General features: G+C 52.6%; 1 protein-coding gene across 2 annotated transcripts in view; it reads left to right on the forward strand.

Annotated features, from left to right (window-relative positions):
- The window catches only part of FLT4 (fms related receptor tyrosine kinase 4), a 59216-nt gene that overhangs the window by 19538 nt on the left and 16562 nt on the right, over nucleotides 1-23116 (forward strand). For both annotated transcript variants that reach the window (XM_062002664.1, XM_062002665.1), the window contains exons 2-12: nucleotides 2226-2322; nucleotides 8425-8699; nucleotides 12966-13078; nucleotides 13945-14107; nucleotides 14341-14480; nucleotides 15190-15358; nucleotides 16120-16237; nucleotides 16859-17010; nucleotides 17643-17805; nucleotides 19595-19739; nucleotides 22259-22367. In XM_062002664.1, coding sequence (XP_061858648.1) covers nucleotides 2226-2322; nucleotides 8425-8699; nucleotides 12966-13078; nucleotides 13945-14107; nucleotides 14341-14480; nucleotides 15190-15358; nucleotides 16120-16237; nucleotides 16859-17010; nucleotides 17643-17805; nucleotides 19595-19739; nucleotides 22259-22367 — 1644 coding nt within the window. The remainder of the gene's footprint in view (nucleotides 1-2225; nucleotides 2323-8424; nucleotides 8700-12965; nucleotides 13079-13944; nucleotides 14108-14340; nucleotides 14481-15189; nucleotides 15359-16119; nucleotides 16238-16858; nucleotides 17011-17642; nucleotides 17806-19594; nucleotides 19740-22258; nucleotides 22368-23116) is intronic.

The raw sequence follows: 23116 nt of genomic DNA on the forward strand, positions 1-23116 counted from the left end.
CAGGCAAGGGGGACCACTCAGGTTTTGAGACCAAATTCGGTGCCTGTTGCAGCCAGCCCTGGAGATTGCCATACCAGGATTTGCGGGCCTAGGTTTCTGCTCACTGCCCCAGAGCACTGACAGAATGAGAGTGTCTCCTGTCCCCCCGTGGCAAGCCGTATATCTTGCATTTTGGGCAGAGCGCCACGGGGGGTGGCCGGCACCCCTGGCCGCTCACTGAGGCAATGGACTGGCAGTCTGTGACCATCTGGAGCGCAGTGTTTGCTCTGGGATAAGCGTGTCCAGCATTAATAGGAAATGCAGCTTAGCAGACAGATTCCTCTCCTCCCCCCAACCCCCTTTTTTTTTTTTTTAATAAACCTTGTTACATTTTGAAGGGATTTTACAAAAAATGTGATCATTTATTTTCACAGCCCCGGGGCACATTTTTGTGTGTGACATCAGACGACGTCTCCTCCCTCAGGGAGGGAGGGGTTGGAGGCGCGAGGCAGGGTGTGGGACGAGTGATGAGCGATGGCTGCTGTTGTTGAGAGAGGGGTGTCGTTGAAAGAAGAGCTGTGAGGAGCGGGACCCCGCACAGGTGGAGGTGGGCCGGGGCAGCTCCTGGGCTGATGCTGCCTCACACGAGTGAAGGAAGTGGTGGCAGGAGATGGTGAGGAGGGGGAGATGGCCAGCACCCCGCCGTTACCATGGGGGCAGCCATGGGGACACCACCTTGGAGCCGTGTGCAGGCGGGAAGGAAGTGGAGAACAATCAGGGAGAACAAGGCCGGCAGCCCTGGCCTGGCCGTGCCGGCGGTGCTGCTTGGCACGTCCCTCCACTGCTGTGTCCCCCTCAGCAGCCTCTCCCTAGGCACCCCAGCTTCTCCACGGGGCTGGCTCCTCACACCGTGCCTCAGAGGCCTTGTGTCAGAGGCACTGGCGGCCATTTGGTGTCACCAAGGAAGATTTTCCCATAGACATTCATCTCATGACCCTACCAGAGGGCTTCCAAGACCCGCAGGCCATGGTTTTGGAAGAGACACATCATAGGGTATTCCTGCTGCTTGTGAAAACCCATGGAAACACTATGTCCTTGAGACCTCTCCCTCCCTGCCAGCTCTTTCCAATACACAGGTTTGACTCTTACAAGAGAAGGAGATGGACGTGCACAGAATGCAGTTGCAAAAACCTCATGTTTCTGTAGAAAATTGAGCCAGCAACATATTTTTGCATTCTTTTCTTCCTTAGCATTTAGCATCTACCTGAGTCACAGCGTCACATTTCACAACTTTTTTTTTTTATTGTTGTTTCTTCTATTTCTGGTTGGTTTGCTGCTTGTTTTTTGCAGTCACTGAGACTTTTCTTTTGAATTATCTCATGCCTCCAGAAGCTGGAGTTTTCAGATAAAGATCATAAGTAATGACAGTCAGCAACACTGTGCTAATGAAAAACAACAGTATGTCTCTGAGGGTAACCGGTACTTCGAGATGTTTTGTCCATGAGGAGCTCACTTAGGCTTCATGTCTGTCATGCCAGAGATGCAAGCACACGAGAAGTGAGACTCTCCCAAACAAGAGCTGGGAGAAATGCATGATAATGTTTAACTGACCGTCCTTGAGCCTGGATAATTTCACTCCTGGAATGCCCGTCCAGCTGTGGTGTAGGGCAGGGAGCTGCTCTAATCCACAAAGGTTTGGTCCTCTTTGGGTAGCTGCCTGCACTCCTGAGAGCATCTCTGTACAAATGCAAGAGTTCTGCATTTGTGGTATCTGAGCATCCCTGATTTGTCCCCCTGATTCCAGGAAACTATATGTGTATAGAAAAATCTGCCAGACTCCCTCCAGTTAGCAGATAAAATCGTTTCAGAGCCCTATTCTGAAAGTGAGCTGAATCTCGGTCACCTGGTGAGGAATGACCACACCTGGATTCCCTCATTTCTAGTCTTCTGTTCTTTTTCTGTCACTCATCTGTGCTAGTCTATCTGTCTGAGCCTGGAGCTTGTCTGTCCCTGGCCCTAGAACTGTTGCTGAAGAGCTGTTTGTTGGAGCCAGGAGGGCTGCATTTGAATGACCTGCATCCCAGTGAGGTAGAATTAAATTATCTTGTAGAAGCAGAGTCCTATGTGATGTTTTCTTTAAGGGGCTTTGCCTCTCTCTGGGCTCACGATGCCAAGCTAGCAGCTGCCCACAGCAGTGGGTCCAGAGTAGACGTCAGCTCCATCCCCTCTCTCCTTTCTCTCCACAGATCTGGTGAGCAGCTATTCTATGACCCCCCCTACTCTTAGCATCACTGAGGAGGAACACGTTATCAACGCCAAGGATACGCTGACCATCACCTGCAGGTAAGGCACAAGCAAGCTTGGTTCTGCCTAGACTGCTCTTACCTGGTAAATGTTGGAGGACCAGGCAAGGAGAGCCCACGAGGGACAGCTGGGCTGCAGTGCACCTGCAAATCAGCACAGCTAACTAGAAATTTTCCATGTTCACCACGTGTGAACTCATCTAATTAATTAATTGAAAAAGAAGCTGAAGGCATCTCAGAGGAGATGGTGGTAACTTCTGCTGTAGTCTTGCAGGCAGTAGGAAGATAAACATTTGCAGGATCTGATAACTTCCTTGTAGGCTCTTTAGGGAAACTAGCCTTCCTAACTCTCTTTGTCTTTCTCTGACATTGCTTATTCTCACCTCATCAGGGGCTGCTAGGGCTACTGCTCTGGTTTCTAAATCTGGAAAGTAATTTTGGGGGACGTTGAGAAATATCCATGGGAGAAGGCAAGGCTGCCTTCCACAGTGGTGGCTGTGAGAGGCTTCTCGTTCTGCTAGGAATCTGGGATTTGATGCTTTGCTTTGTACACATGGAGATGAAGAAAAGTCCTGGCCAGGCCAGGTGAATAACTCTGTGAGAGGAGCTGAGGAAGCTGGTTGTTTTGGAGACTGCGGCTCTACAAAGGCGATGTGCCTGAGCTGATTTATCCCGTGCTGGGACGTGGCTGTACATGTTTTCAGCACTACCTCTTATCTTGGAAAGGACAAAAAAAAACCCAACAAAAAAACAAGTGGGAGAATTGACCAAGGTCAACTTTGCTGACAAAGTTGGAGTTTCCCTTCAGCAGCTGAAAGCAGATCCATGCTTGGGATCTGAGTGCTAGGGCCCAATGGGGGTATAAATTCAGCATGGGCCTCAAACGGGTGTTTCTCGGTGTTATATATAACCATGGAGCAATTACTGCAAACACTTGGCTGGCATTGTGTTCATGTCTTGTCACAAACATATTTAACTTTTCCTGGAACAGATGGCACTGCTTTTACTTTGTGAGTCAGTTCACAGCCAGGGAAAAGAGACAAAGGAAAGTTGTTGATGGCCACACTGTGCTGATTTCACTCAATCTGGGAAGCTTGTTCATACAGTGACCTGAGGAGCCATGGCGTCTGCTAGGTTGTAGGAAATGCACACGTTGGAGGACTGTGGTCAGCCATATAGCTGTTGTAGCGTCCATAGAGGAAGAGGAGAGAGTCTGGGATCTCCAGTGCTCTGCCGTGGTAGTTGTCTCCACAGAGGAACGTGGAAGCTGGCACTCTCTGTTAATACCTTGGAAGAGAGGCAGATTTGGTGAGATTATTTTGAATGAGCGTATAATCAGGCCAGATCATTCTTCAGAGTGACCCAGGGAGGGACATGAAAGTAGCTTCAAGACTGTGTTGCTTGCAGATTGAGCCGAGGCTAAAGGACATACTGAAGTTAGAGCTGTGGCTAAAGAAAGAGTCTTGTGCAGTCAAGCAGGAACATACCTGCTTAGCAGTATGAAGCAGAAAGCTTTTCTCTTCGGATAACCCTCCTGGGCTGTAGACAAGATTGCCCTTTCCTTCTGCACTTGTTAGGTGTTGATTAATATGGGAGAAAATCACATGAAAGGGAAAAAAAAATCATTTCCAGTTGTGCTTGCTGGGAGCATTGCACGAGGTAGAGTCTCTCCAGGTAGCAACAAGCTCCCTATTTCCTGCTGCAGAGCCAAGGCTCATCCTTCCGGCTGACTAGGCTGCACCCTTTTACAGAGTGCTGGCACGGACCCAGCTGAGATGAGGAACATCCCTACCCCCGGCTCCCAGGTGCTGTGCAGGACTGAGCTGGCCAGCCAAAGAGCAGCAGGTCCCTCTGGAAGTAGTACTAAAACCCATGCACCCACTGCCCATCTTGCTCCCCATCTGCCCCCCAACGCTGCATCCTGCTGTCCCAGCTGTGCTCTTCAGGGGCTAAACTGTGTCCTTCGCACCAGCCACAAGTAGATAAGTCTCAGCATCTCTTGTGTGGCTCAGAGGTTCTCCTTCTCTCTCTGACCTCTCAAGCCTGTGTTTGTCTTGAGGAGAGAATTTTGACTGTGGGATGCTCTCTGTTACTTCATTTGAATGAAAAGTAAATCTTTCCTGGTCCCTGGATCTCTAATTACACCCAGCTGCTTCTCCAACCTCTTCTCTGGACCATGGCCCACCCTGGGAAGACCTGGCATGTGTTAATGGGAGCTGAAGGGAAAAACATGCAGACCACCAAGAGAACAGGCAAAGGAGAGGGTGGTGGGGCAGGGTAGGGCAGAAACAAATACAAAATCAAATCCAGGATCCAGGGATTTCCTGCTGAGCATCGTGTTGGAGGTGGCTTCAGTTTGACCCTAGTCTTCCCTTGAGAACAATGTCCTCTGGCTGCTCTTCAAGCTGCCCTGGAGCCAGGAGTACAAGCCTGCTTGAAACAGTGCTGCAGCAGAAAGCTGAGCTCAAAACCCTCCATGTGAGACACTCTGGAGACCTTTCAAGCTTCACCCACCAAGCGTGAGAGTCCTGCAGCCAACTGCGCTCTCAGGCTCCCTTGCAGCAGCCTGGATCTCTGAGAATCCACAGCTCTGCAGCCCTGCTCCTGCCCCACAGCCCACCGAGCCTCATCACTGACCAGAGGCCGTGCCTGGCCCTGGGATGAGCAATGCCACAGCATCCTTCACAGAGACCCAAGGACATGGCACATGCGCAAGGAGCCACCGGGTGCTGGGACAAATGGTGTCACATACAGGCATGTTTCCTGGTCACCCAGCACAGTACACCCTTGAAAGGTCCAGACAGAGCAGGGGACCAGTGTAGGTGCATTCCCCAAAACACAAATCGTGCTGGGGCTGGCTGAGAGCCCCAGTGATGTTTTGATATAAGCATGTGGCAGAGCAGGCCAAAGGGGCCCATGTGGACAGTGCATCTTTTATTATCTCCCACCGCATGAAGGAAGGAAAGAATATTGTGAATCTCTGCATTCATGCCCGCAGCAGCCGGTGCTGGGGAAAAGAGAAGAGCTCGCACTGTTTCAGCTCATGGATCTTGGAGCAGAGCCCACAGGAGCTGGCTACACAGCAGCAGAAACCTCTAGTGGGATCATTGTGGTCAGCCCAGCTTCAGCCAACCCGTCCCACCTCATCCTATCTCATCCCATCCCATCCTGCAGGTGCTGGCCACTCTGGTGGAAAGCGATTGTTGCCCAGCCATGGTATTTAGAAAAAGAGCAAGGTTGTCCTTTGCTGCCCAGACACTTGTTGATCGAGCTGCTTGCAGATACAAGTATACAAACCCTACTCTGGCAGAGAGGAAGTGTTTGACCCCAGAACCCTCTTGGTTCCTGTGGAGGAAATGGGTGTTGTGGCAGGGCTAAAGGAGCCTAAGAATAAGGCAAGGCCCGACCATGACTGCTCTGGAGCCATGTCTGGGGACACACAACACCTGCTGCTCTCTCCCACACGTGTGTGACTGCCATGATCATCCTTTGCGGTGCTGAAGAGAGATCTATCTGTCTTATCCCAGCTAAGCCACAAAGCCACCACCAGCTTTGCCCATCATACCACGTTTGGGAGCTTCAAAGAGGATTGAAGGAAAGTGATGCCAATTGTAACATCTCCCTTGAAGAGCGTCTGTCCTGAAAAGATTTAGGAAAACAGCTGTGGAGAAGCCTACAGTGTGTCTGTTTCCAGCTGGCATCAGCAGGCTCCATCGCCCAGAGGTACATTATCACAGAGCTGAAAGAAAACAACTTGGGAACAAATCTTCCAAGGTGACATATAGGAGAGAGGGAAACTTTCAAAGCTGCTACCTGGACCTTCCTCAAATGCACAGGGCAGATTAAGAAATAAATCCAAGTGAGCCTGGCCTGCCATCATCCCTACCTTCTTCTGGTCCTCTGAACACATTAGTGACACCAACTTGGACTCACACTAGTGCCTCCACCTTCTGTGTCCCCACTGAATCGGGTCGAGCAGCACGTGATGCGAGGAATGCCTTAGTTCAGAGCTGCCCGCGGGCTGGTCAGCTGGTCTGTTTGTCCTGGCCCATCCGTGTTTATATAAATACGTGTCACTCAGCTACTACTGGCCTTGATGGTTAATAAAACAAGTGGATCTGATAATGCGTGAAAATCCCAGCGGGTAAACAAACAGAAAGCGGAAACGCTGGAGACTTGTACAATTACCCTGCTCCACATGGAGTGCCAAAAATGCCTGAGCAAATGCAAAGGGCCTCGGGGCTCCTTTGTGCAGTCGGGGTCTGACGCTCCGGATTGAGAGTGGGGCCAACCCCACGGACAGTGCCCAGTGCAGCGTGGCCACAGGCACAGCATCAATGGGCATGGCTCAGGCCACAGAGTGATACTGGTTTGATAGTCAGATTTATTATTCTTTTCCCTGTGTGTGCATAGGATGGGAGAAACTCAATATTCAAGAGTCTTATTGAAGTGTTCACGAGACACTTTGGAAAAGGCTGCCCATGATCCATGGACGCGAGCCACTGAAGCTGTACTTTCAGTCCTTCCTCAGGCATTTTTGGTGAATGCAGAAGTTTGAGCTGGGTCAGAGAGGCTGCATGTCTTTCCCCAGAGGTACATCACTGCCTTGTGCCTGGTGACATGGTGAGAGTGCAGCACGCTGTCTCTGAACTCGTCCACAGTGAGCTAGGCAGTGGGAGCTGGAAGAGAGTGAAGTCTGCAGGAAGATAAATCAGCTGCTGAAGACAAACACAAAGGGGCAGGTCTTTCCCCAGTGCTTGAACAGAAATCCTGTCCTCATTGCATCTGAGCCATTGTGCCCTCCAATGGCACCTTATCTTGCTTCCTCCTCGCTGTCCCTCGCTGTCTGGATCCTGCTATCAGTGACTGTCACCGTCTGGCTGTGTTTAAAAGCATCTGCCCACAGAGCTGCCCTGGCAGAGAAGCTGTGTGTGCCAACACACTGATTCCCAACTTGCATAATAGACAAACCCAGTTTCCCCTGACAGAGCAAACCATGCTGACAAAAGGCCATTTTTACCCCCACAGCTGTCTCTTGCGATGTCATCTTTTTTTCCCATTCCTTTCTCTTGCCCGTTCTTCAGTGACTTCCAGTCACACTGGCAAACTTTCAGCTGGGGACTCAGCCTTCCTCTGAAAGGGGCTCTGGTTTCACAGAAGGAAACGTCCAGCATGGAATAAAAGCTGGTTTTGTTTGTAGTAAACAAGTGCAGTTGTAGCAAGCTGTGGTAGTGTGTGTGTGCATCCGTGTGCCTACAGAAGCCTCCCGCTCAGGGGAGCCTCAGCTAAGTATAAAAACACACGTGCATGCTCTGCCCTGGGGGCTTCTTGCAGCTTCTGGTCTCTTCCATTTGTCTTTGGGCCGTTGCTGAACAGACTCTGTGGCTGTGCCCTCAGAGAGGTGTCTGGAGCAGAGTGTCTCTGCAGAGGTGGGAAAGGACCACAGCCGCAGGCCAGCTCAGAGGAGCATGCCAGGAGGTTAAAGGGTGCTGTGCAGAGCAAGGGAACTCCCTCCCACAGCAGCAGGGAAGGAAGCAGCTGGCAGCTGGACAGAAGGCAGGTAGCTGGGCCTCTCCTTGTTTTCTCCTTGCGATCTTTTATCCCTGACCTCCTCCTGCTTTTCTCTTTCTCATTTTCTTTCCAGTCTGCTCTCCTTCCCTCGTTCTCCATTCATCACACCACAAGCCCCAGCCAGCAGCTGTACCAAGCCAAGGGAACTCATCACATCCATGTGTTTCCTTAATAGCTCTGGACCCTTTTAATAATGAGAGGGAATAGTGAATAAATGAAGCCTTTTCCTCAGGGCTCTATGCAGCTCCCTGTCTTGGCATCAGTACCAGTAGTCATGGGAGGATGGGAGACCTGCTTGAGAGTGGGCTGATACCTTACAGTTTAGCATGGCCAGAGAGGTGGTCTGCAGGAGGGGCTGAGACTCTCCTTGCCCAGTGATTTGTGAAGCTACTTGCCATTTCACCGTGCCTGTTTTTCCCCTTGGAGGGTGGCTGTTCTTCTGTGCCAGAGCCCAAGAGCGATGGCTGGCTTGGCCTCATGCAGACGTGTGCAGAGTCATCAGGGCAGTTAAATCCCCACCACACTCACCCTGCTCTGCCCAAAGCCAACTCTCCTCTTTGCCCATGTCTAGAGGCCAGCACCCCTTGGAGTGGTTGTGGCCCGGGGGCAAGGTGGACCCTGCCGGGAAGGAGAAGGAGCCCGAGTTGGTGGCGTCGGCAGCCCCCAGCAGCGGCCGGGCAATCCGAGAAGGAGACTGCGAGGGGACGGGCTCAAAGCCGTACTGCAAAGTCCTGGTGCTGACCGAGACCCAGGCCAACGACACGGGTTACTACCGCTGCTACTACAAGTACATTGACGCCAAAATCGAGGGCACCACAGCGGTCAGCACCTACGTGTTTGTGAGAGGTAAGAGCTGTCCGGCAACATGCACCTTCGGTCGGGCTGCGGGTGCTCAGGGGCAGCCTGTGCGCCAGCATCACATCAGAACGATTAAAAAGCCCCACGTGCCCCCCAGTCTCCCAGGGCAGAGCGTGGCTGCTGCAGGCTCGGGGAAGGGGTCAGGGGCTGGTTTCCCTGCACTTCAAGGGAACCAATATCCGTCCATTTCTGGGGCATGGTGGCAGCCCTGGGATTCAATTACCTCCTGGCCCGGAGGCATTGCTCCAGCCAGGCTGGAATGCAGGAATTTAAGGACTGAGAGCTGGGCCTCAGAGAAGCTCCACCACTAAAAAAAGCACAAGAGTTAGCTTCTGAGCAGCTGGGGGCTCTCTAAGATGCTAGCAGCTAGGGATGGTAATGTTTTGTAAAACTGTGACTGGGAGTGAGAGCAGCAGTGGTACAAACACACCATGTCAGCCTTCTCTTGTCCCCGGGCTGGGTGGCTGCAGTGCCACTCCAAGGTGGCAGACCCACGTATTCCTCTCTGCAGTGTGCAGGGGCTGCCTGCACAGGCAGGGATGTGAGACATGTTTTGGAGGAGAAAGGCTGTCCATGAGGCTTGGAACTGAAACCTCAACTGAGCAAGTGGCTGTGGGACCAATGCTCAGCTTCTCCATGCCCTAGGGGCTGCTCCACCAACTCCCGCACAGCCAACTGCACTCTCTGGTAAGATAAATGAGTGCTGTCCTCTGAAAACAGCTGGCTGAGCTATTTCTCTTTCTACCTCCATTTTATTAGTTGGTGCAGTTGTCACAAGCCAGGCAGGTCATGACATACAAGATGCATTTTTCAGAAGTCCCAAGGCAAAGTCAAATTTGCCTCTGAAACTATGCGGAGAAAAATGCAGGGACAAATCAGAAAAGCTGGGCAGCTGCTGAAGAGGAACTGAGGTCTGTTTGGGCAATTGCCTCTTCTTCCTGTGGGTGCTGCTGCCCATCCAAAAATGGGACAGAGCTTCCTTGGATGCCAGATGTGTAGTGAGGAGATGTCTGTGAGTTGGACAGAGGTGTTCAGATGCTCCAGGGTGTTGTATCAGGATGGAGGCAGAGAGCTTCTTACACATGCTGAACATGACCCAGCAAGCTTACATGCCAAGATTGCTTTTGCAAGTGCCTGGTTTTCTTTATGATCCAGCAAATGCCACTTTGCCCCCTTCTCCACCTTCTCTCATATGCAGCTCGGTAATGGCTCTCCTGTTTACCAGAGAGCAGCGAGTGTGCATGTGTGGTGTAGGTCAAGGGCAATAAATCCCACACTGTCAGGGCCCGTGGGACTCACAGTGCCTGTGGACAGCGTGTGTGCAACAGATCCAGCCAACACCTTGCAGCGTTGCTGTGCATGTGGCTACACAACACATGTTCATACTCACTGCAGCCAGGCAGTGCCCTGTTATGGCTATCAAGCATCCAGGAAACCTCAGGATCCGCCTTTCCAGACAGGACAGCCTTTCAGACAGGAGAAGGGACATGTCAGGAAAACCCAGGCATACAGTAACTGTAGCCATTGCAGAACATCCAGATAAAGCCCTGCCTGTTCCTGCCGAACTGGGCTGCAATGTGAAACTGTCCCTGGAGAGCTTGAAAGGGCTGATGTAAGTGTCAGGGATGTTTGGAGACAGCATGATTGGACCCTAGGATTATCCATCAACCTCATTTCTCATGTTAAGAGCTTGGTGGAATTGCTAGGAACAAAATATCTGGGCTTGGCTGGAAAAATGAGTTGTTCTGGATTTTACCTGCAGCTCAAAAGAACTCTCCATGCTTACATCTATCTGGTTAGGTCTGCGTTTTGTTACAGCTACAGACAGCACTTTAAACATACAGAATGCCTCATCAGGGTAGAAAAGGTTATGTACAGCCCTTGTCTCATAAAGCTTAGCATAAATTCATGAAGAAGATGCTAAATTATTCCCATTCGGCCCATTAAGCCCTATAGAAAATATGTGATGTGGTCAGAGAGGGAAGTGTATGAATCACAAGCTCATTGGCAGCAGGACCAGGCCAAGTAAATCAGTTAGTTCTTGATTGCCATCTGAGCCTGGAGGGGACCTCGTAGTCTCTCACCTCTGGCAGTTGCACGCCTCCTCCCTCTCACATGCCCAGGGCTCAGGGGAGGATTGAGAAACATATTCACACTTGGAAGCAAACCTGTGATTTCAGAAGACAGCAACCCTGTGGCAGCACAAAACCCCAGGAAATAAAGATAAGAATTCTCTGGGCAATCTGCATTTTCATAAGAGCTGACAAACGTGTTTCCTGTGCATGGCTTTTTTCACCTAAGCTGTAGAAAAAAACAGCACCTCACCCAAAGCAGGGCTTTACAGCAGAACTATCACTGAAGCAACAGCTTTAGGGATTAAGTAATTAAAGGAATTCCCTTAAGCACGTAATAGTGGGAGCAGTGGGTTGGCTCCAATGTGATTGGAATAACAGGATCAATGGGGGTCATTGCCAAATTCATCTTTGACTGATCATTTTAGATGGATAGCTTTAGGGATTGGATAGCAGAAGGGAAGAGTCTTAGGTTGGACAAACAGACATCCTCATGCTACAGTCCCTTGAAATCAATGGTTTAGCTGCAATCTGGGTGAATAAAGGGTAACTTTTATGGCCACTGGCATCATTCGGTCTGATTCCAATATAGCAGAAGCCATAAAATCTCCCCTGGAAAGTCCCTGAGCAGCTCCAAATCTCCCAGATGGGGACTCACCACCTCCTTGTGGAGCCACCTTCACCCAGGGAACAACTTCCATGGACAAAGCCAATCATGACCATGTGCTGGGTGGACATTCCAGAACCTGACTCTTACAGAGGAAAGACACTGACAACAGCAGGACTTGGAGGCACTAGGGACCAGTCTGTATTCAGAGCATCCCATGAGGCATGTGTCTGTGTGGAAATGAGCAGGCAGGACCTGACACTGCAGAAGAAATTATGCATCCATAAGGCGCTGCCAAAGGACACCGAGCAGCCTCACAATTCACTGTCTCTTTCAATTTTATCTTCATTCCCATCTAGTCTGGGTGGCCTGGATGGCTATGGATTATATGTCCTGTTTGTGAGAGTCCAAAGAGCAGAAAAACCCTCAAACCAGAAGCACTGTCAAGGAGACAGGTGATCAGGGGCTTCAGCAGCAGCTGGCATGAGGCACTACAAGACAGACCTCACCCTTCCTACTTTCTGGCCAGCCACAGTGTGGGGTACAAGTGTATTCTGCATTTTGGTCTCACCAGCTCTTTCCAGTGTATCCGAGAAAGATCCAGAAATGAGATCCATGCTGCCCTGTTACCTTGCCATCTCTTTGGGATCAGGTTGGTGTCTGTGCTCTGTGTCTGGACAGTGCCTGGCACAATGGATCAACATGGCAAAAACATGTCTCCTTTATACACTGCCATCAACTCTTTCCACCCTGGAGCCTCGCTTGGGCTTTTCTTGTTTGACACAGGCAAGGCATGGAGCAGAATGGGACAGCCCCTTCTGCAAACACTCTGCTTCTTGGTGCTGGCTCTGCCCTGGCAGTGTGAGGTTAGTGGTTGAACTCGGTGATCTTAAAGGTCTTTTCTAGCCGAAACGACTCTATGATTCTGTGAGCTTAGTGTAACGTCTCTGGCCTTGCCAAGTCGTTGCACTGATTAATTTTGGGTGGTTTTGTTCTTCCTGTCGATGTTTGTGCTTGCAGCAGTTGGGAGGCAGTGAGGTGGTAGCCCTGGAAAGCTCAGCCCATCTGTTTATCTGCCAGCCAGGCTGGCTGCAGGATGACATCTGCATACCATTCCGCTGGGGATCACTTCCTTGCCCTGGAGCTGCGCCGCCCACCGCTGCGGCAGGGCAGCATTGTCCCGCGCCCTCCCCACGCACAAGGACAAGAGCCACCGGGTTCACAAAGGGTCAAACCCAGGCAGAGACTTTGGGGAGGGGGCAGGAAAGGGGAGGTCATTTCCAGCGCTGCCCAAATGTCACCCAAGTGCCTCCCCAGCGGTGCAGTGTTTGGTGCGGAGGAGCCGCCAGCCCAGGCGCTGGCAGCTGCTGCTCCCTCCGCATTCCCCAGCTCCAGGTGTCTCCTCTGACTGTCACACATTGCAGATGAGGCCATCCAGTTCAACACCACTCCCTCTGGCAAGCTTCTGCTGGGTTAAAGAAAGCTGGAAAGCCTGCTTTTCTTCTGGTTGGTCTTTCTTGCCAGTTCTTTTCTTGCTTCTGTTTAGTTGTTGCTTTCCTTGTATCTCTTCTTCAGATTTTGAACAGCCGTTTATCAACAAGCCAGAGACCCTCCTCATCAGCAAGAAGGAGACCACTTGGGTACCATGCCTTGTGTCCATCCCAGAGCTTAACGTCACACTGATCTCGGTGAGAGCTCAGCCAGTGGGAGACTCTCGATGATGTCTTGTGTTTGTTTTGCATTTGTAATTGCCTGAGTGGAAGCAGGACAGGCACTGCCAGGAATGGAAAATGCATGGGATACATTTTCCATGGAAAGTACAAGCCACCAGCTTCCTCGTTTTATTTGCAGGTTGAAGCTGTGCTGTCCAGTTCCCTTGGGCAGACCCCACGGGTTTCCTGCCAACTTTGCTTCTCTTTCATGGAGCTCTATGAAACAAAACAAGACTTTGTGTTAGTCCTATTTCCCCACAGCAACTCCTGTTTGCTCTGGTCTCTGTGATGTACAGACCTTCTAATGGTCAGCATCCCCAGCAAGGAGGAGGCTGCAGCCCTGGGGCTGATGACTATAAACAGCTCTGTTATCAGTTTGGTTGTGCCTTTTTTTTCCCTTTTCTTTTCTTTTTTTTTACAATGCAAATACATCCTTCCAGGATGAGTGTTATTATTGTACAAAGGCCCCCGGGGACACTCTGGGGGCCAGGGGCCTTCCCCTTGCCTGGGAAGGACACTACCCAAGGTCAGCACTCATCCCAGTGGGGCTGATGTTTGAGACATCACTAGCTATCACTAGAAGTTTCCATTCCTGGAAGTCTCTGGCCCACTCTGCAGCCAGAGAGGTTTGTGGTGCAGGATACGGCTGCTCGGGGTGTAGGGGAGGCCACGATTCCTAGATGACAAAACCTCGAGGGGAGAGGGCAGGAGGCCAGCACAGCCTGATGCTGCATCGTCTCTTCCCACAAGCAACATCTATTAGACAGTGTAAAGCCTGCAAGGGGTAAGGTAGGAATGTTGTTACTCTCTTATTTCAGTTGGCAAAATGTTGATTTTTGCAGCAAAACTCCATTATCCACCCTGATGGGAAAAGCACTTTCTGGGACAACAAGAAGGGGGTGCAGGTACCCACACACTTGATCAGGGACTCCTTGTTTGTCCAATGTGAGACTGTCATCGAGAAGAAAGTCTTCAAATCAAATTTCTTCATCATCCACATAGCAGGTGTGTATTTGGGAAGGTGCAGGGAGGCAGTCTGGAAGACTCAAGTCCATCAGTGTGGCTCATGGGGTTGTTCTGGTCCTCTCGAGCTGCATAGACTCTGCATGGAGCTAATGTCTCTCATACTCTGTGCCAGACAGAGATACTCCAAGCAGCAGGAGGTCATACTCAAGCCTGCTGTAACTGCATAGAGTTTATGGATCAGAAATGTCTTTTTATTGCCTCTTCTGCATCAGGGAGTGAGCTGTACGACATCCAGCTGTATCCCAAGAAAGCCATGGAGCTGCTAGTGGGAGAGAAGCTGGTCTTGAACTGCACAGTGTGGGCCGAGTTCAACTCTGGTGTTCGCTTCCAGTGGACTTACCCTGGCAAACAGGTACCAGCAAACAGAGCAGCTCTCCATGCACTCAGCCACTTCCCTCTGAGTTGTCTTCTCCTCCTTCATTGTTCATCTTCACATCATTAGCAGGGCTCTGCTTCCTGATCCTGACTATGCTGTGCCCTGGACTTCTTGGTCAGAGTGCTTTCCAATTTTTCTCTCCTGCAGCAGAAGGCAGAGAGAAAACCCATTTTACTCACAGAAAGCACCTTCCTTGCTGAGGTGTTACTACTCTTGGGCTCTCCTGGGCAAGCACTAGTTTCACTTCCACCAGTGAAAACCCAGAGCAAACATCATTGGCTTAAAAGGAGCTATTCTAGTCACACACCGCTGGTTACCAAGAGTCTGCAAGGGGGTCCCTTCCCCACTGCGTTTCCCCCTGCTTTATCCTCTAGTTCTTGGGAACAGTGGGACAGCTGTGTCCCCTGAGGGCATCACTCTGTTCACGTACCTGTAGGGCTCCCAGCCTGGTTACTGAGCTGCAGGCCAGAGCCAAATGTACTAAACTCTGGTCCCAGCCTCAGGCAGTCAGTCACACACACACAGAGCTTGTTGCCTTTCCATTCCTGAGGATGGCAGTTAGTGGTGGAGAGGCCTCTCAAGGGAGGGGCAAGCGCTGGGCAGCACAAAGCACAGACTCGAGGAGCCCATCTGCACAGCCCCAGCCCGTTGTCATCTTTCATCTCCCTTGTGCGTGTCTCCACAGACGCAGCGGGCAGTGATGGAGCCCGAGCGCAGGTCCCTGCAGACACACACAGAGCTCTCCAGTATCCTGACCCTCCACAATGTCAGCCAGCAGGACCTGGGCAAGTACACCTGCACTGCCACCAATGGTGCCCAGATGCTGGAGGAGAGCACAGACGTCATCGTGCACGGTACAGCACCTTCCTCTGCTCACAGAGTCACAGCCAGAGCTGAGCTGCAAGCAGAGCCATCCTCAGATTGCTTAGGCAGTGCCTGGCACAAGGGTCAGTAGAGGGGCTCCTGCAACTCCATCCCACTCTGCTTTAGTGAGACACAGCCTTCCCCCAGTCCTTCAGCCCTTCCTGCACCCCAGCACTGCACTGGGAGCATGATCACATTCTACAAGGTGCCAAGATGACGAGAGAAAGAGATACAAACACCAGATTGGCCCAAATGCCAATAGGATGGTAGAACATAGAGGTCTCACGGTCCTGCAGCAGATGCAGTACCCCTGTGGCATGGCTGGCAGGGAGACACCCAGCTGCAGGTACACGAGGCGCCATCAGCTCTAAGGGGCTGTCTGCTGGCAGCAGAACACGGGGCAGCACAGCCTCCCTGCTGGCTCCCTGCCAGGCAGAGGCAGCTCTTCAGCAGTGTGCCAGCCACCCGGCTCTGCCTGGCACCCACTCCCTTCTGCTCCAGGGAGAGGGTGCCCTGCTGGGAGCAGGGGTGTGGAAGAGGAGCTGTGGATCACATGGGCAGACAGGGCAATAGTGGATTTGGGTTAGTTTGGGTTCATCATTGCAGAGCAGTAGTCATTTTCAACTGCACTGTCACAACACCCTGCCTGTCCTTCGTCCTTGCTGGTGGGCCCTGTGGAGAGCAGAAGAGCTTGGAGACGACCTGTCTCTTTGTGCTCTCCTCTCCTCCATGGTCACCTTTTTTCTTGCAGAAAAGCCCTTCATCAATGTGGAGTGGAGGAAGGGTCCAGTGATAGAAGCTACTGCAGGCGATGAAGCCGTGAAGCTGCCAGTGAAAGTTGTGGCTTACCCCCCGCCAGACTTCCAGTGGTAACGCACCTTTCTTTGCCTGAGTCACCTTTTCCTCTCCTCCTTCCCAAGCCTAGCCTGGCCTCCTTGTTAGGTCCATCTGTAGCCAAGATTGTCCCAAATGCCACTGTTTCCCACTTGTGAGGGTCCTTTCTCCCACCTACTCTGGCTCTCAGCCACACAGCTTGGGATGGAAGCGGGTTAGGTCTGGGGGAGATGGTCCTGGTCTGGCTTGGCAGGGGGCTGGAGGGGCCAAGTGGAGCCCTGACAGGAGCTGCCCCTCTCACCTCCCCGCAGCAGGGATCACAGATGCCCAGAGGAACGTGAGAGTGGGCCACCACATCAAGGGTTGTGCAGCACATCATGCTGTGCTTCCACCAGAGCTGGCTGGAGCTGGGAGCTTTGCACTGCACACCGCACAGGGCAGAGCTACAGCATCCCTGACTCCAGACACATCCATCCAAGACAATGTGCAGAACCATAACGCAGGTCCAGGGAAGGCCCAAGGGTGTCTCTGGAGAGGTCCTCAGTTCCAGCAAGGGGTGCCCTGATCACGTTCTAATGGGGACCAGCAGACCCCTGCCCAGCTGCCAGTGGGACACTTCCTCCCCATGGCTGCATTTTCTCTCTGCCTCCCCGCAGGTACAAGGACGGGAAGCTAATTCCCAAGCAATCTCAATCTTCAATGCAGATCAAGGATGTGTCGGAGCAGCACGCGGGGACGTACACGCTGGTTCTGCGGAACAGGCTGGCGGGGCTGGAGAAGCGCATCAGCCTCCAGCTAATCGTCAACGGTAAGGGAGGGGGCCAGGGCTGGGGCTGGGGAGCAGAGCACGGAGCCCGTGGCCTCACACTTCGGGCTGCTCCAAGACCAGGTCCCCATTGCTGCCTCCTTCTCCTCCATGGCTGAGGGAAGCTCTGGTTGCAGTGTGGCTGGTTCCCTGTGAGCTGGGCGATATGGCACAGTGTTGTTCCTGGCTCCATCACTATGGGCAGGTTACGTCCTTGCTCAGGGGTCATTTTGAAGCTGCAGCTGGAGATGTTCCACCTGGAGCTGGGTGGGTGGGAAGCTTCTAGGGAGCACAAATCTAGAACATAGCCCTGTACCAGCTACTAGGAGTAACGTTAACTCTGTCCCAGCTGAAACAGGTCCCTGTCATGCAGGAACCAGATGTGATGCACAAAAAGTACTGGGAGGGCACTGCTGCTTGGAGATTTGTCTTTAGCAGGCTCTGTAGGCCTGTGCTGGGCGCTGCCAGTGCTTTGAGCCCTGCAGCATCCAGACTGTCACGCTGCAGAGGAAGGCTGCCCTGAGAGCCACAGGGCTTTAGAGTCCTCTCTGTAGACAGGCGTGGGGAGGGCTGTGCCTGGCTTGGGGAGGCAACGGCTGAGCCTGGGCTGCTCAGTGTCACTCTGATCCTTGCAGTTCCTCCACGCATCCACGAGAAGGAAGCCTCTTCCCCCAGCATCTACTCCCGGAGGAGCCCCCAGGCCCTCACCTGCACAGTCTATGGCATCCCAGCACCAGAGATGATCCAGTGGCAGTGGAGGCCATGGATGCCCTGCCGGATGTTCTCCCGACGCAGCCTGTAAGTGCTATTTCTTCCAACACCTGTGTCTTACCAGGCCACAGGCATGGCATTAGGGGCTCCTTGGGGCTGTGGCTGCAACCCAGATTCCACGTGGCTTTTGCGGTCCCAGCCACAACATGGTAAGAGGGGATAGCACCAACTGATAGCTTGGAGCGGCGTACACACACTCATCCTGTGGGGAGCAGAGTGGAGCCCACTGGAGATGCTTGTGCTCCATGTGGGAGTTTTGCCCAGGCTGGCTGGTCTCAGACACCAGAGGTTTCTGCAGCTTCCCTTGCACCCTCAGCCATGTGCATCCCACAGGGGATATCCGTGGCACAGCCACACCTCACAGCTTCTGCAACACAACCACTGACCACTGTGCTAATGGGGAAACTGAGGCAGACTGCAGAAGAAATTGTCGCAGCCCCTTGGTGAGACCCTGAGACAACAGCTTGGGCTCACCTCATTCCTGCCCCAAGGTCCCTGTGTTTTTTTTTAGTCCTTCAACCTTCTGCTGGGTAATGGTGGAAGCAAAAGTGCTCATAGGCAGGGAAGCAGAGCTACTGCACGTGGGACAAAGTTGCTGAATCTGGGTGAAGCACTGCCGATCTGCCAGTTGCCAGGATGGTTTGCTAGGAGGGTGTTTGTGCAGGCAGCACCAATGGGTAGGCAGGAAGGGTGCATGCCCACTGGATGTGCCCTGGGAAGCTGGGGCAGCATCAGGCAGGGCTGCAATGGCATTTTTTAGTGGCAGCCTCACAGGAGGAAGGAAAAGGGATGCTGGGGAGCTGTAGCCAGAATGGTCAGGGCAGAGGACATCAGGGTGCCTGGAGGAAGCCAGGTCCCGCAGCCCTGTGCAGGCTGTTGCCGAGCCAGGGACACCAGAGAGCATTCCATCGCATGTCAGTGCACTGTGGCCCTGTCAGGAAGCAGAGGGGCCCGTGAATTATGAGCACTGTCTCCCAAGGCCACCGTATATCTGCCTAGCCTAGCTCCAGAGGATGCAGGAGGCTTCTTTCTGGCTTCCTGTTTTTCACACAGCTCGCCAGCGTGCTCGCCCCACCATGCACTCAGCCCTGCACTGCCAGCATGCACCCTTGCCAATGCTCTTGGGTGCTCAGCTCCACTCTGCTCCCTCTCACCGTAAGCCTTCTCCCTCCACACCTCCCACCCTGGATTTTGGGCAGACCCTTCCATCTCCCTGCCCTACTTCCCTTTCAGAAGCACTCTGCAGGTTGCAGCATCCTGGGTCCCTGACAGATTTGGGCACTTTTCCCACCTCACCTGTCTCAGACCACGTACCAGCAGCATCTCTACTTGGGATGTTTCCCTCCTGATTTTTGGTGAATCGGGCAGCAGGAGCACCCTTAGGTGCTGGACTCTCTACTCTCAGGCCAGTATCCAGCCAGACTCTGACATCCTGGACTCACACTCCCAGCAGGGCTTTAAGGCCTTGTTGCTGAGAAAAGAGGCATCAAGAGCTGCCCCAAGCACACATAAAGGGTTTTCACCCCTGCATTCCTCCACCTCTGGCAGGGAAGGATGAAACCACAGGCTTGGGGTGAAGGCACTGCCTGGTAAACCAATATCCATTCTGTGCCTTGATTTTCATATCCATAGGTATTGTTTGCCTCACTAGTGATTTCAGAGCACTCTGATAAAACACATTAGAACTGTGTAATCAACAGACTCGGGAAATTTTGCAGAGTCAGAGGGCAGGGATGTCAATTCTCAGACACAATGCTGGTTTTGCTGCCTTTTTCCCAGCTGACCTTGTCTCCATCTCTTTCTGTTGCTTGGTTAGCAATAGCAGGCACCGGGCAGCAAGGCGGCACCAGCGGGACCGGATGCCTGAGTGCAAGGACTGGAAGGACGTGTCGCAGCAGGATGCCGTGAACCCCATCGAGAGCATTGACACCTGGGTGGAGTTTGTGGAAGGGCGGAACAAGGTGAGGCTGTAGCCCCAAGCCCTTCCCAGGGGACCTTTATCAGCACAAGTGGCCTGGAAACCAGCCTGGCAGAGACAAATCTGGGGAGGGCTTCACACCTCTGCTGCTAAAGTAAACCATGACAGGCTGTTCCCAGCTCTGGGGCTCAGCAGTACCAGGCAGCCCCAGTGCAAGGGAGAACTGTCATCTGTAAGAAACTGGCCCACATCCAGAGAGGCTCCCTCTGGGGCTGACTGCTCAAGAGGGTTTGCACTGGTTGCTGTTGGAGATGGGGCACTCAGCTGGGGAGGGCACGGGGGACGTGCCGTGGGGGCTCCATGGCCACTTTGGAGCATTTCTGCTTGAGCTGTCTTGGGAGATCTGAAACCCCACAGCGCAGTCTGGGCAGCTGGGAAAGGAGAGCAGGAGTCACGGACTGACCAGAAGATCTCTGGCCTTGGGAAGGTACATGTGTGTGTGTGACAGGGCTTTTCATCCAGCTGTCCCCGATCCAGTGGGACCAGGGTGGTATGGGGATGCTGGCATCCATCCGCTGCAGGGTTGGGAGTGAGTGCACGTCTGACCCAGAGAGCCCACTTCTCCATCACAGCCTTTCCTCTCTGGAAGGAACATCTCTCCCTCCTTGCAGCATGTGACCTGCGAGCAGCCAGACACTGCGTGCTGCCTGTTTCTGTCTGGTAGCTGCGCGTGTCAGGTCTGCGCCATGACGGGGTTCCTGTCCCTGCTGGTGTCGGGCACCAGCCGCTCGCAGAGGGATGCAGAACAAACAAACGGGCCCCCGTTTCCGAAAGTCACTTCCTGTTTTCCTACACACCTCCAAAGGCACTTCCCGTCCCCTGGCCTGGCCAGGAGTTTGTCACTGACAAACGGGTGGCAGGGGCAGATGCCGCTCCTCCCAGCGAGGCAAGCTGGGGTGGCAGGAGCTCCTGGGTGAGAGCCCTTGTGTTCCTCTCCGGATGTGGCTCTTGTCTTGGTCCCTTTTGATCTTTCCCCTTTTTTCCTCATTCTCTTCCTAATATTCGTCAGCTGCATCCTTCTCATTCCATCTATTTGGTTGTAGCCATCCTGGCGGTCCAACTTAGGTTGTGCAGTCCAGGGACGTGCAAGAGTGGTGGGAAGAGAGAGCTCTTCTATTGGCAGTGGGATGCTAAATCCTCAAATCTGCTTTCTATCCCTCTCCTCCTCCTTTCAGCCTGACTTCTCTTTCCTCTGGTTTTCACTCTGTCTGGAAAGGCCATAATGAGCCACAGTACGTCCAGTGCACAGCCATGCACTGCTAACAGCAGGATCGTGTCAAATCCAGAAACCCCAACTCAATCTAACTGTGAGATTAGAAGGAAAATCCCCAAGAGATGGGAAAGGCAGCACACAAGTGCCAGCAATAGGGTCACTTCAGCTGTATTGAATAACTCCAAGAAATGGAAAGACAGCACACAATGGTACTAGTAATAAGGTCACTTCAGCTGCATTGAATGTGCACTGAATGAATGACTGTTCCTTCTGATTAACACAAGCTAATACATTGTCACTTAGAAAGGAAATGTTTCCCAAAGTCCATGGGATGACTCGTAAAGGCAGAGTAGTTTCCCTGTAGGAACACTTTTTTTGCTTTTTGCATTTTAAGCATTATCTCATTAGAGGGATTTTTGTGTGTGATTGCCTTGGCATTTAAACTGGGAGGGAGGAGAAACCTGTGCTTCAAACTGCAGATGTCCTCTAAGGGGAGTGCTTGTAACACATTTGGCAGCTCACACATGTGCACTGTAAGCTGGGAGGAGCAGAGCAGCCTTACTCCCCAGCTGCCTTTCCTGGCTCATTTGGAGGCAGCATCGCCTGGGTCCGTGGCTGTTTGCCCAACCTTAGTCATGTCTTCCTCCAAGGAGGGAGGAAGAAGCCTTTAGGCCATGTCTATGTACACTTGGAATTTAAAGGGAGAAGATGACAGCTCTTTCCCGAGCTGGCGAGAGCTGGAATGTTTTCACAGGTTTGATTTTCTCTCATGGACAAAAGGAGTGCTTGCAGGTCTGTAAGTACCTGCGAACTCCACTGAACTCTGTGGGGCACTAAGCAGCCACTTCACTGCAGAGGGCTCAGGGAGTCAAAGCCTTGGTGTCCTTTCCCTTTCTCTCCACTGTTACAAAGTTCGGCATCCCCTCAGTCCTGCGTTGTGTCCATGTCCCCCTTGCGGGGCATAGGTCTGTCCCCGTAGTGACCCGAGGGTCTTAGTGAGAAGTTTGCTCCCATGGAGAGGCAACTGTGCTGGCTGATATCCATAAAAACGAGCAGAGTTCGGGAATAAAGCCATGTTGCTGCTGCTAAGACCAGCAGATGAGGCTTGAAATGCACAAACTCACAAAGTGCTACTGAATAAAGGGCTATTTTTGCATAATCTTTTTTCCAGGTATAGCTATTGCCTGGGACTGGTCTTGCTGCTGCTTTGCTGTCTGCCAGAGAGCAGTGCCAACCTGACTTACCTCTTGCTCTTCCTAACTTCTTCTTATGCTCTCTTCCCTCATCAGACAGTCAGCAAACTGGCCATCCAGGAGGCCAACGTCTCAGTCATGTACAAGTGTATCGCTTCTAATAAAGTGGGCCGAGACGAGCGGCTGATCTACTTCTACGTGACCAGTGAGTACTGTGGGCATCCCCTCCACTGCCAGCCGAGCTCTCTGCTTGAAGTGGGCAGGTCTCTAGACCTGCCAGCTCCTGTCATTCACCGTTAGCACCTTAAACACTGACCGGGAAGGCAGCAGGAGAGCAGGGCTACTGCAGAGCGCTGATGAGTGACGGAAGCCCGTAACCCTGGCAGCAGATGGCGCAGACAGTTTGGCTGGCAGACCTGGGAATGAGACAATGCTGCCCCTGCTTTGGTCCTGGAGCAGCCCTGGCTAGGGACGTGCTTGGTCCAAGAGCATCCTCTAGTGGCACACTTCGATCCACTCCCGGGCAGTACCCACGGGATTTTGGTGGTGGAAAAATGCTGAGCACCCAGTAGTGTAGGCTGGAGACAAGTAGGGGCCTGCAGAAGCCTCCTGGCAGCAGCCCCCCGTGCTGGCAGCAGTCTGTCCTTGTGCACTGGGGTCAGGGAGCTCAGCAAGGGCACAGCAGAGGCCTGTCTTTATGCCTCTCTGGACAGACCCCAGAAGCCTGGGCTTGTGGCTCTCATAGGTGGTGCCTGCGCTGTCAGATCAACTAGCTTTTGCAGAAGCAGATGAACATCTGCAATCACTGCTCCAGTAATGCTCGACGTGTGCAGTGGTCCAGCCTGGCTGTGTGACATGTAAAAGGAGACGTGTGCAATACAGAATGCTACAGCTGAGTGAGAGCAGTAGCAGCCTAATTCAGGCCTCCCAGACTCGTTTCATTCATGACCTCAT

This window comes from Colius striatus, chromosome 9, assembly GCF_028858725.1.
Source record: "Colius striatus isolate bColStr4 chromosome 9, bColStr4.1.hap1, whole genome shotgun sequence".
NCBI classification, from domain to species: Eukaryota; Metazoa; Chordata; class Aves; order Coliiformes; family Coliidae; genus Colius; species Colius striatus.